General features: G+C 39.8%; 1 protein-coding gene across 1 annotated transcript in view; it reads right to left on the bottom strand.

Moving 5' to 3' along the window:
* Nucleotides 1–11,168, bottom strand: part of tcf12 (transcription factor 12) — a 196,963-nt gene extending 185,795 nt beyond the window's left edge. The window contains exons 1-3 of the mRNA XM_084065046.1: nt 11,073–11,168; nt 8,433–8,522; nt 7,513–7,585 (exon numbers count right to left, since the gene is read on the bottom strand). Coding sequence (XP_083921172.1) covers nt 7,513–7,585; nt 8,433–8,504 — 145 coding nt within the window. The 5' untranslated portion in view covers nt 8,505–8,522; nt 11,073–11,168. The remainder of the gene's footprint in view (nt 1–7,512; nt 7,586–8,432; nt 8,523–11,072) is intronic.
* Between the last annotated feature and the right edge of the window lie 858 nt (nt 11,169–12,026).

The following is a 12,026-nucleotide window of genomic DNA, read 5'->3' on the forward strand; positions in this document are numbered from 1 at the left end:
CCGTGTAGAGGTTGGCAGTGACAGGTACTTTACAAACATGGGGGAAATTGGCAAAAAAAAGAAAAAAAACTAATTGTGGAGAAAACAAGCAAACAAACAAACAAACAAACAACAGCCTACAACTAGGCCTAAATGTATTTTGAAATGTAAGTGATTTGATTCTGCTGCTATGTCAACATGGGGCAACTAATGTGACTAGAAACCGCACGCAGTGCAAACAGCAATGTGTTTCACTAAGAACACATCTAACAGCATATGACCTCATCAAATTCCCATCATCAAAAGGCAAGAGGGAAGAAAATATACGTCTTCGTGAGAGCCACCTGTGTTATTTTTTCCCCTATCCCACTTTTTCCGGGACGCTTTTGAGAGGCCTTGAAGGGTCTCACCAGTGTCGTTCTGCTAGATGTATCTAGGTGTGCCCATTACTAACGCATTCATCCTCCACATTCTCATTCCCCATCAATGTTTACACTTTGCCTTATGTTACCAAACACTTTTACAAAGTAAAAGGTGCCTCTTCCTCCAACTTAACCCATTAAGATCTGAGGCCGATTCTACAAATATCTTCTAAACCCTAACAGTTTTCTGAAAAATGTATGTTAATATATCAGTGGTGCTCAAACTTTTTCATGTCAAGGACCCCAACATTATATGCATTTGGCCGCGGACCCCAATCTCAAAATATGTTGTTCCAGGGACCCCCAGAAGCAAAGCTTGAGTTTAAAATGTTTGTTTCATTATATATATATATATATATATATATATATATATATATATATATATATATATATATATATATATATATATATATATATATATATATTCAAACGATTTTTCAAAAATAGCAGATCTACAAGCTCATTCGTGCCTCGCTATCTATTTAGCTTGTATATCTGCTATTTTTGAATAGCCAACCAATGTGCTATATTTATATAGCTAAAATCTAAAATGACACAGATGCTTTCCTGGTTTTAAGAGGTTCAGAGAAAGCAAAGTGTGCTTAACAGTGAGTGTACTGTTAACATTGAGGAAATGACCAGAGCACGCTAAATGTCTATCGATAGCGGTTAACCCATTAAGACCGGGAACGCATCCTCGGTGCCGCGCTATGAGCTTGTAGATCTGCTATTTTTTGAATAGCCAAAGGAATCTAAAAATGACACACAGATGCGTTCCCGGTCTTAATGGGTTAAAACACTTTCAACCAGATGTACGTATGTCAAAAACACACCAACATTTTAAACGTAGTTACATTTCTGAATGACAAAGCTGGATAGGCTATACTTGTCACCTGACAGTACATTTCAATGGCAACGAGCTTTGGCTCAACAGACCATTCTCCTGACAGTCTCCGTTTCTTTTCTATTCCAAACAAAAAGCACCGTGTGCTGATGCGGGTCTATTTTGGAAGCCACTGAGTGCAGGCCCTATAGCTTTAACCACTTCCACTTGACAACCTGCCGTCCATATTTTGTCATGTCATTACAGGGGGAAATGCTCACACATTTTCATAAACATAGCTGATCTACAAGCTCACAACGTGTTGCGGTATAAAGTGAAGAGGGATTAAAGCTGACTGGTCACATGATGTCAATACCATAACATATCGTTGTTGGGCAGAAACCGCATATTTTCAACGTTTCATGTTTTTTTTTTTTTTCTGGAAATGAAAGTTCTTTTTCATCCTACAAATGAATGTGTGTCGCACAAAAGTAGCTATTTTCACTATTTCCCTTTTTTTTTTAAATATAATAATAATGAAGAAGGAATGGTTTTGGACATACAAGGTTTCCTACTATCTCCAACTATCATGTCCTCCCCTGGTTTTTTTTTAACCCGGGTCCCCTGCACAAGCCCGGGCATTTTTACTGTGGCGCTATAACAGAGAGCACGTTTGGAAAGGAGAGTCGTTTCCATTTGAGTTTCACGCAATACCTCTTGTCTACCCCAGTGGTTCTCAACCTGGGGGTCGCGATCCCCAGAAGGTTCGCCAAATAATTTGGGGGGGGGGGGTCGCCAGATTGTTTGGTGAATGTGAAGGGAAAAAAAGTTTTCAAAAAACTATGTTTTTTTTTTTTTTTTTTTAATATTTGTTCATGTTATTATTAATTCATGTTTTTCATGTTAATTAACAGAATTCAAGATAAAAGATAAAAATATTTCATTATTAACATGTGTAGCGCACTTTCAGTTTCAGGGCCTCCCCCGCCCCCCAACTTTCAGTGCCCCCCCCCCGTGACAAATAATATAATTATTTTGGGGGTCGCGACTCGCGGCCTGAAGAGAGAACCCCTGGTCTACCCGAACCACAGAATCTAAAGGTCTCAGATTGGATAAAATAATGTTTTATTCAATGAAAGAGAAAGAAAAAAGAAAAGAAAAAAAAGGTTATGGATTGCAGCCTCAACTTCCAAAGCATCCAATAGGTTTTATGTTCTGTTCTTGCATGGCCTGATAAAACCTTGGACAGCTAAGGATAATCTTAGACGCCAAAATATTACTCACCAAGTCTTCATCAGTGGTGGAAAAAGTACTCAAATGATTTACTTAAGTAAAAGTATAAATACTGCAATGTAGATATGCTCTGTTACAAGTAGAAGTCCCGTATTCAAAATGTACTTAGAAGTACTAAGGTATCAGCATCAAAATATACTTAAAGTATTAAAAGTAAAAGTACTCATTGTGCAGAATGTCCCATTTCACAAGTTCAAAATGTATAAAAAATATCATTTGAAAATAGCCGATCAACAAGCTCACAATGCGTCGCATCGCGACGCATTGTGAGCTTGTTGATCGGCTATTTTGAAATGGCCGAAATGTATATAGGGCTGAAGTTGTTCATGTGTGTTTTGTAATAATAATCAAAATCTACAGGTAACTAGTAACTAAAGTTTTCCAATAATTGTAGTGGAGTAAAAGTACAATATTTGCGTTTGAGATGTAGTGGAGTAGAAGTAAAAGTACTGAAATTTGGAAATACTCCAGTAAAGTACCTCAAAATTGTACTGAAGTACAGTACTTGAGTAAATGTACTTAGTTACTTTACATCACCTAGTCTTCATTACACACTTGGCATCATTGGTAGTGCTGCCTGTTGTCCAAAGAGCAGCACTGGCTAGAAAACACCTTTTTCATTGTGGATGATATGGCTCTATTCTCTATGAACAGAAAATAAAATACTTTGGTTTGCAGGCATCCATTTAAGCCAGATTATCATTTGGTGGAGGTTTGGGAAGGGTTATAGTTACCTAGAGCTATATTTATTTTTCATTTTTTTATAATCTAGAAACAATCAGAAAATGACATGCCCATAATAGATACACCAGGGTTAAAGGGATAGTTCACCCCCAAAATGACTTTTTTTCTATCGATTAGTCACCCCATGGAGACTTGAATTCATGGATATTTTTTCCATGGGGTGTGTGTGTGTGTGTGTGTGTGTGTGTGTGTGTGTGTGTGTGTGTGTGTGTGTGTGTGTGTGTGTGTGTGTGTGTGTGTGTGTGTGTGTGTGTGTGTGTGTGTGTGTGTGTGTGTGTGTGTGTGTGTGTGAGCATGTTTGCGTTGGCAGGGTGGGTGGGATTCGAGAAGAGGGCTTTTTTATTTAAAATAAGCTCCAAGTGACCTCTTTCAGGCCAATGAAAGTGGTACTGCGATTCCATGTTCCTCAAGAATGATTTTCCTCTACTGCCCATTGCTGCTAAAAGGTTTTTTACCCCAACTGTCTTTCTTAACCACTCTAACCACTTCGAAAATAGCAGATCGACTAAAATAGCCGATCGACTTGTCAATCGGCTATTTTCAGCAAAAGCTTTCCTAAACAATAACAGAAAACAGAAAATACCCTAGTGTCTAGCCCTGAGGGACTCCAGTCAACTGTATTGACCGGTGTCCCCCAGGGCGCTACACTTGGAACACTCCTTGTTTCCCTCTACACCAAATCTCTTCGCTGACAACACGTTGCAACGCGATGTGTTTGTGAGCTTGTAGATCTGATGTGTTTGCCAAACTTTCGCCCCTAGAATAGGGACATGAGGTTCATGTGGTTACCCTGTCCTTTTTTTTTTTAATTATCATGATATCCAGTATTATCATTCATTATTAATAACGTGCTGCTATATGGTAATTGTTATTGTTAGCACAGTCTGAGGAGCATGCCATACCAACATTTGGCTGCTTGTGGGTGAGTGATAAATGAACGCTCTTCATTCTTGATTCTTTAATCACGGCCAGTGCCAAAAACGGCCCTGGCCGTTTTTCATAATCCAACCATTGAAAAAAAACGTATTACTTTAAAAGCCTGTATCTCGGCTCCTGTGTACTTTTTTTTTTTTTACTATGTATTTTTGACTATTTTCAACTGGCTGCAATATGGAACGGATTACCGAATGTTTTTGTTTTGTTTTTCCCCGATTCTACGAGACCCCTGTGTGTGTAATGAGGGGATCACCGTGAGGACGGTGATCACTGAAAATATGTTGTGACTACTTGAAAAAGGTACAAAAATTGTTAAAAACAGCCCCAGCACTGGCTGTACCCTTTTTTTTTTTTAAACCTCTGGCACTCAATGTGTTAACTCTCAGTTGGACATAACCTTTATTCCCCAAAACGAGTGAACAACTCACAGGGAGCTGGAGACACTAAGTTAAATCTAATTAAATAGAATTCCCAATTCATTAAGAAAGAAAACACCTGTGAAGTGTTGTATTATATATGGGGGAAAACTGAAGAATACAGAAAAGTACAACTAAAGACTAACCCTAATGACTTCCCATTATTAATGGTATTTATTTATTTTATTTAACACAATCTCATCAACACCAAACAACAACCCACAAATCCATATTCCACCTGTCATTTGCTTCAATGAAGTGAGGCGTGCACAGCATCCGTTTTATCTGAGTGCACAGTCAAGTCCTCAGTGCTAATTTAACTCTGAGAGCGTACAAATGGAACCAAATGGACCCTCGGGATTTCACCGTGTGCCTGTGTGTGTGTGTGTGTGTGGTATTCTAAAATCCTCGCTCGCAGCTCAAACTGAGCTTCTCTCTCCGGCCGTCTTTGTCTGCTCTGTTCAGTTTCCACCCCAAATGTGTGTCTTTGGTTTCACACATAACTGAAGGGAACAACAAGGCTTTGTGTCCTGTACACAAGACATGCTTTGAGAAAACATAATGCCTGATTGTTGGCTCTCTCTAGCAGCACGTCAGACAATAGATGTGCTTTGGATTAATGTCCCGGAGCTTTTATAGCTAGGAAGTGATCCACAAAAGCAGGGACTCTAAGTGATTGGCATCAAAACAGAAAGCACACACACCAGCCCGTTTCTCACTGGAAGATGTTCACAGATGAAATAAAGGCCATTGAATAAAATTACTCTCTTGTGGGGGGAGGGTTAAAAAAGGGGAAAATAGCAGTGGTGGAAAAAGTACTCAAATGTTTTATATAAGTAAAAGTATCGATACTGCAATGTAGAAGTACTCTGTTACAAGTAAAAGTCCGGAATTCTAAATTGACTTGAGTAAAAGTACAAAAGTATTGGTATAAAAATGTACTTAAAGTCCAAAAGTAAAAGTACTAAAATGTACAAGCTCACAACGCGTCGCAATGTGACGCGTTGTGAGCTTGTAGATCTGCTATTTTCAAGTATAAAAAAGGGCTAAGTGGTAAATGCATGTTTTTTAATGTAATAATTTATATCTGCAAACTAACTAAAGTTTTCAAATAATTGTAGTGGAGTAAAAGTACAATATTTGCTTCTGAGTTGTAGTGGATTATAGAAGTAAAAGTATAGACAATTGGAAATACTCCAGTGAAGTAAAAAATACCTCAAACTTTTACTTAAGTACAGTACTTGAGTAAATGTACTTAGTTACTTTACACCACTGGAAAATGGTATGACTAAATATGACTAAATGTTTGTGTTTATTTGTAGGACTTTATGAATGGACAAGGTAACAACTTGCACAAAATCACTGTGAATCAATCAGAAGCTCACAAGATGTGTGCTGATCTCATTAGACTAGACTACACTGCAAGTCAAACAAACAGCAAAAACTCTGATTGCGTTCCTCATCAGATATAATTTATTATAATTATAACCCAGTCTTTGGCTTCAGCTCACAGCAAAGCAGGGCTAGTTATGCTGGAAAGCAGTAGTTCTCAGCCTGTGGGTTGAGACCCACAGACCCACATGATTTTTGGGGGGTACCAATCTGAAAGTGCGGAGACAATTTATAAGACTATTAAGACCTTTTTAATACCTCAAAAAATAAACAAAGACAACAAAAAAGACCATTACTGCATCAAAAGTAATCAACAAACTATACTATAAAAACTGGTCAAACGTTGGCCAAATTGTCAAATAATATAAGAAAGAGGCAAAAAATGATCTATAGACGATCCACAAGCTCACAACGCCTTGTAACGTGAGGCGTTGTGAGCTTGTAGATTAGCTATTTTCACAATATTCATCAATGGAACCCAACAAAATGTAATGCCTCAACTCCTACAATTCCAAGTGCTTGTCAGGGTGGGGGTCCCCAGTTCAAATATGGTATTTTTTGGGGGGGTCGCAGCCTGAAAAGGTTGAGAACCATTGCTTTAAAGCACACGTTGATTAAAGAAGAAAATTTCAACAAACGTTAACGACAATTGTGTTACACTAGAGCACCGAAGTCTGACGTAATTTACACATCCTACCTGGGTGGCGGTTTTCCACCCCTGTTCTGAATTCCCATAGACGGGTTTAATATCGCGTCAAATAAGAACTGTGTTCCAAAAATAAACAAATGACCCCGGCGATTTGACTCTTATGGATATGAAGCATCACGGTGAGAAAACGCTAATGTTACTTCCGCCGAATTAGTTACATTTTCGCCAATAACAGACTGTATCAAATATGAGTGACTGACTATCATAAACGATACAGAGCCACCTCCCTGACAATTTCGCCGAGACAGTTTGTTTATTTTTGGACCCCAATTCTTATATGAGACGATTCTATGATGACCCAATGTTATTCTCCATAGAGAAATGACTTTACGAACCAGGGGATGAACGAGTGACGTCAGGACTTCTGTACTCCATGATGGCTAGATCAATAAACCTTTCCGCAAAATGTTCCTACTTGGCCTAAACCACTCATTGTTCCACATCTCTACAACAGTCCTCCATGACAATTCCAGGTGGAGGGCTCATGTTTCAAGAACCAGATGTGTGCTGTGTGTGCGTGTGTGCGTGTGTGTGTGTGTGTGTGTGTGTGCGTGTGTGTGTGTGTGTGTGTGTGTGCGCGCACAAGCATCACACAGAGGTGACAAAGGAATCACATGCTCAGGTTGAAAATAAACGCATTTCCCGCTCCATCCTCCTCGTTTTAGAAACAAATCCTAAATCAGCTCAAGGAGTAGCAGCAGCAAGGAGACAAAAGCTACATCTGAATAAGAAGAGCAGAATTCTGTGTCACACGAGCTGGAGGGGAGAAAGGAGTAACTGACTGGAATGAGATCCTACCTGATGCACTGAACTGACTGCTTCCGAGGGTGGTCGGTCTGTTTTTCCCACCGTTCACAGGTGGCGAAAACATCTACCAAAAAAAAAAAAACATAACATGTATTAGATGCATAATAACAGGATAACTCCTCGTGCCACACACGACCACGTATTCAAAATATCATTAACCCTTTAAGACCGGGAACATGCATCGGTGTCATTTTAAGATTTATTTGGCTATTCAAAAATAGCACATCTACAAGCTCATAGAGTGGCACGCTATGAGCTTGTAGATCAGCAATCTTTTTGAAAAATCATGGACAAATCATGTTTTAAAGCGACCATTTTAACTCTGATTTGTGCTTCTGGGGGTCCCTGGAACAACATATTTTGAGATGGGCGTCCGTGGCCAAATACATATATCATTTTGGGGGTCCTTGACATGAAAGAAGTTTGAGAACCACTGATATTATAGCAAAATACGTTTTTTCTAAAAACTGTTAGGACATTTGTAGAACCCCCAGAAGCAAAAGATTTGAGTTAAAATGTTTGCTTTAAAATATATATATTCAAAGATTTGTACACATTTTCATGATTTTTCAAAAATAGCAGATCTACAAGCTTCTAGCACCGCACTCGGTGCCGCGCTACGAGCTTGTATATCTGCTATTTTTTTAATAGCTAAAGAAATGACACAGATGACTTCCCGCCGGCCTTACTGGATTAATGAACCTGTTGGAAATAACCCTTGATAATAAAGGATACAGAAGTAGACTAACAGACGGAATGAATGCTTGCATGTGGATGAGTGTATTGCACACACACAGACATGCTTTAGCATGTGTTCTGTTGTGTATATAATTATGATCTTGGCCAATCCAACATACGTACACACAGTGTCAACACAAATGACAACTGATGAAAATGTAAAGCCATCCTACCGCGCTGAAATCCAGCAAGTCACTTAGTTCCTTGTCTGTTCCAATAGCGGCAATCCGCTGCTGTGGGTTCATCCTGGAGATCTAAAAAACCTAAAGAGAAAATATAAGTTCTTAATCGTACAATAATGATGACTCGTTTCTCTCGGGAAGGTTGAGGATTGTTACCACATCACACACACACACACACACACACACACACACACACACACACACACACACACACACACACACACACACACACACACACACACACACACACACTATCAATGATGTTACATGTAGCCTATTGGATGATGACGAATAAAGGCAAAGCCACAGTTGAGCTCCAACTTCAAGTTATGGCAGTGAGTGGAATCATTTATTACTGATATCTGACAGATATCGGACAATGCTGCTAGAGATCCTAATGAGCTATAACTGAAAAAGAATTCCAAGCATTTGTTTATAGGCCTACTTTTACCTTCTCCCCCCCACCTCCTTTATACATCATCTCCCCTTTTAGGGGAGATGAATGAGAAGATGAAGGATAATAAATAAAGAGCCATTTGATGTGAAAGCGTTCTGAATGGATGTGGCACACAGTCACACACACTTGTGTGACAACAACCCCCACATCTTGCAGCATCGTTATTTAAGATTAATTCATAATTCATATAACTCCCTAGTACACAACTGTGTTGCCCCCCCCCCCCCCCCCCTAAAAAAAAAGAACAGATATACAAGGCAACACGTTGTTATAGCTCATAGATCTGTTCTTTTTTTGTTGTCATAGCTTGTAGATCTATTTTTGTTAGATTATAGTGGAGCTGTTCTTTTTGCAGCTTGTGGATCTTTTTTTTTTTTTAGGTTGTGTAGAACTGTCCTGTTCTGTAGCTCATTGGTTCTCAAAGTGAGGTCCGGGGACCCCCAGCCAGGGGTCCTTGGGGGGTACCAGGGGGTCCCCAGCAAAATGTGTTAATACATCATTTTAACCACTTTAACCATATTTTATACTTTGACTTTTCAAAAATACCAGATATACAGGCTCATAGCGCCACCGAGTGCTGCGCTATGAGCTTGTAGATCTGCTATTTTTTTTTAAATCCCTGGCACAAAATATTTTTGAGATGGGGGGGTCCGCAGCCAACTACTTATCATTTTGGGGGTCCTTGATAATAAAAAGTTTGAGAACCACTGCTGTAGCTTATCTGGTTCTTATTGTGTAAGCTAAGCTTGACGATCTGTTCTGTAAGCTTGGAGATCTGTTCTCTTTTTTTGGGGGGGAGAGGAGGGGGGGCAAGTTACACCCCCATGCGCAACGGTAGTACTGTCTGTAGCCCAGTGGTTCCACTGAACCAATGCTGTAGCTTAGATATGTTTCGGTTTGGTTATTTTCTTGTGTTCGCCTGAAGATCTGTTCTGTCAGCTTTCGATCTGTTATTTTTGTGGGTGTGGGGGGCGGGGGGGGCAACACCCCCATGAATGCGCGACGGGAGTACTGTACTATAATACTGTACATACAAATCAAGCTCAAGCTTATAAACGCAACAAAACACCGATTTTGAGTCGCGATTTACTAGCTGTGTAGAATACAACTCTCGTAGACGTATTTATGAATCTGACGTTTTCAATCTACGAGAGTTGTAGGGTTCACCCCCATGGACACAGGGACTTTCAGCATTATACCCCGTAGACACTCCAAACATGTACAAATTGAAAATAAAGGTGCTTACCCCCACGCCCCAAATGTTAAATGTCTCTACGCGGTAGTAGTTTAATGTAATAATCCATATCTTTCAATAAATGTGTGTTTTAATGCCGTCTGTGGCCGAACGCCATTTTTTCACCCTCGTTTACTTCCTGTTTACATTGAGTGTAATTCCGGCTTTCACCAGATGGGCGCGTCACTACCGCCCATTGGGAACTTCCGACAGAATCGGCCACAGACGGCATTAAAACACTTCTTTATTGAAAGATATGGATTATTACAATAAACTACTTCCGCGTAGAGACCGTTAACATTTGGGCGGTGGGGGTAAGCACCTTTATTTTCAAGTTGTACATGTTTGGAGTGTCTACGGGGTATAGTGCTGAAAGTCCCTGTGTCCATGGGGGGTGAACCCTACAACTCTCGTAGATTGAAAACGTCAGAATCATAAATACGTCTACGAGAGTTGTATTCTACAGCTATAAACGCAACAAAACACCGATTTTGAGTCGCGATTTACGATGGCAAACCTCAGCAACACAGACACTAAGCTGGTGTTTACACCTTCTCATTCAGTTACAACGTTAGCAATGATAACAAACGCGAATACACAGCTATAAACATCAGCTGCACTTATTATATTACAGTCATTCATATATTGATTGGACGTGTGGCGATCGAAAGCTGCAAGAAGCAACTGCAATGGAACTAACCGTTATAGACAACATGCAACAAGAAAAGCTCTTTAAATCCGTACCTCAAACTGTGCGAAACACCCCCCCAAAAAATACACGTGAATTAGATTAAGATCATTAACAAATAACAGATCCTAAAGCAAGTGATCATCATTCTAACAAGCACCCCCAGCAGCTCCACATTACTGTACGCTCTCTCTTTAAACTCCCCACAACTTCTTCCACCACAAACTCCTATGAATATAATATCTTATTTACCTTTATCCGTATAAAACATCCAACTAGGGTGATCGGGAGGGAGGCGGACCGAGGAACGGGGACTCGAACTCTCAACCCTCAAACAAAGTGGATGAGTGGTTTTTAATGCGGCGATCATATATATACCTGTAAAGAAATAATCCTCTACATTTTGATATTTCACTTACGAGTTTCCCTTAGGCAGACATTTTTCTGCTTTCGCAAAAAAAGCCTCAGCACCGCCACACCGTCCGCGATGATGATGACACTGGTTGTGTTGTATCCCTCCGCCCGAGCACAGTGACACGATTTCCCCCATTGGATGAATGTCCCACACACACGCACGCACGCACGCACGCACGCACGCACACGCACACACGCACACGCACACGCACGCACACACACACACACACACACACACACACACACACACACACACACACACACACACACGCACGCACACACACACACACACACACACACACGAAGCACTGTAGCCATGTAGCCATGCTGCTTACCACCAGTGGTGTTAAGTAACTGAGTACATTTATTCAAGTACTGTACTTAAGTAAAAATTTGAGGTATTTTTTACTTTAACGGAGTATTTCCAATTTTCAATTCTTTTACTTCTACTCCATTACATCTCAGAGGCAAATATTGTACTTTTACTCCACTGCAATTCTTTGAAAACTTGATTTACTTACTTTGTACATTTAGATTATTATTACAAAACATACATTCAGCCCTATATACATTTCAGCCATTTGAAAATAGTAGATCTACAAGCTCACAATGTGTCGCGATGCGACACATTGTGAGCTTGTAGATCTGCTATTTTCAAATGATGTTATACATTTGAAAACTTGAAATGGGACATTCTGCATAATGAGTACTTTAGGTATATTTCGATGCCGATACTTTTGTACTTTTACTCAAGTACATTTTTAATACGGGACTTCTACTTGTAACAGAGTA

Source organism: Gymnoscopelus microlampas, assembly GCF_963454915.1.
Source record: "Gymnoscopelus microlampas genome assembly, chromosome: 1".
Taxonomy (NCBI): Eukaryota; Metazoa; Chordata; class Actinopteri; order Myctophiformes; family Myctophidae; genus Gymnoscopelus; species Gymnoscopelus microlampas.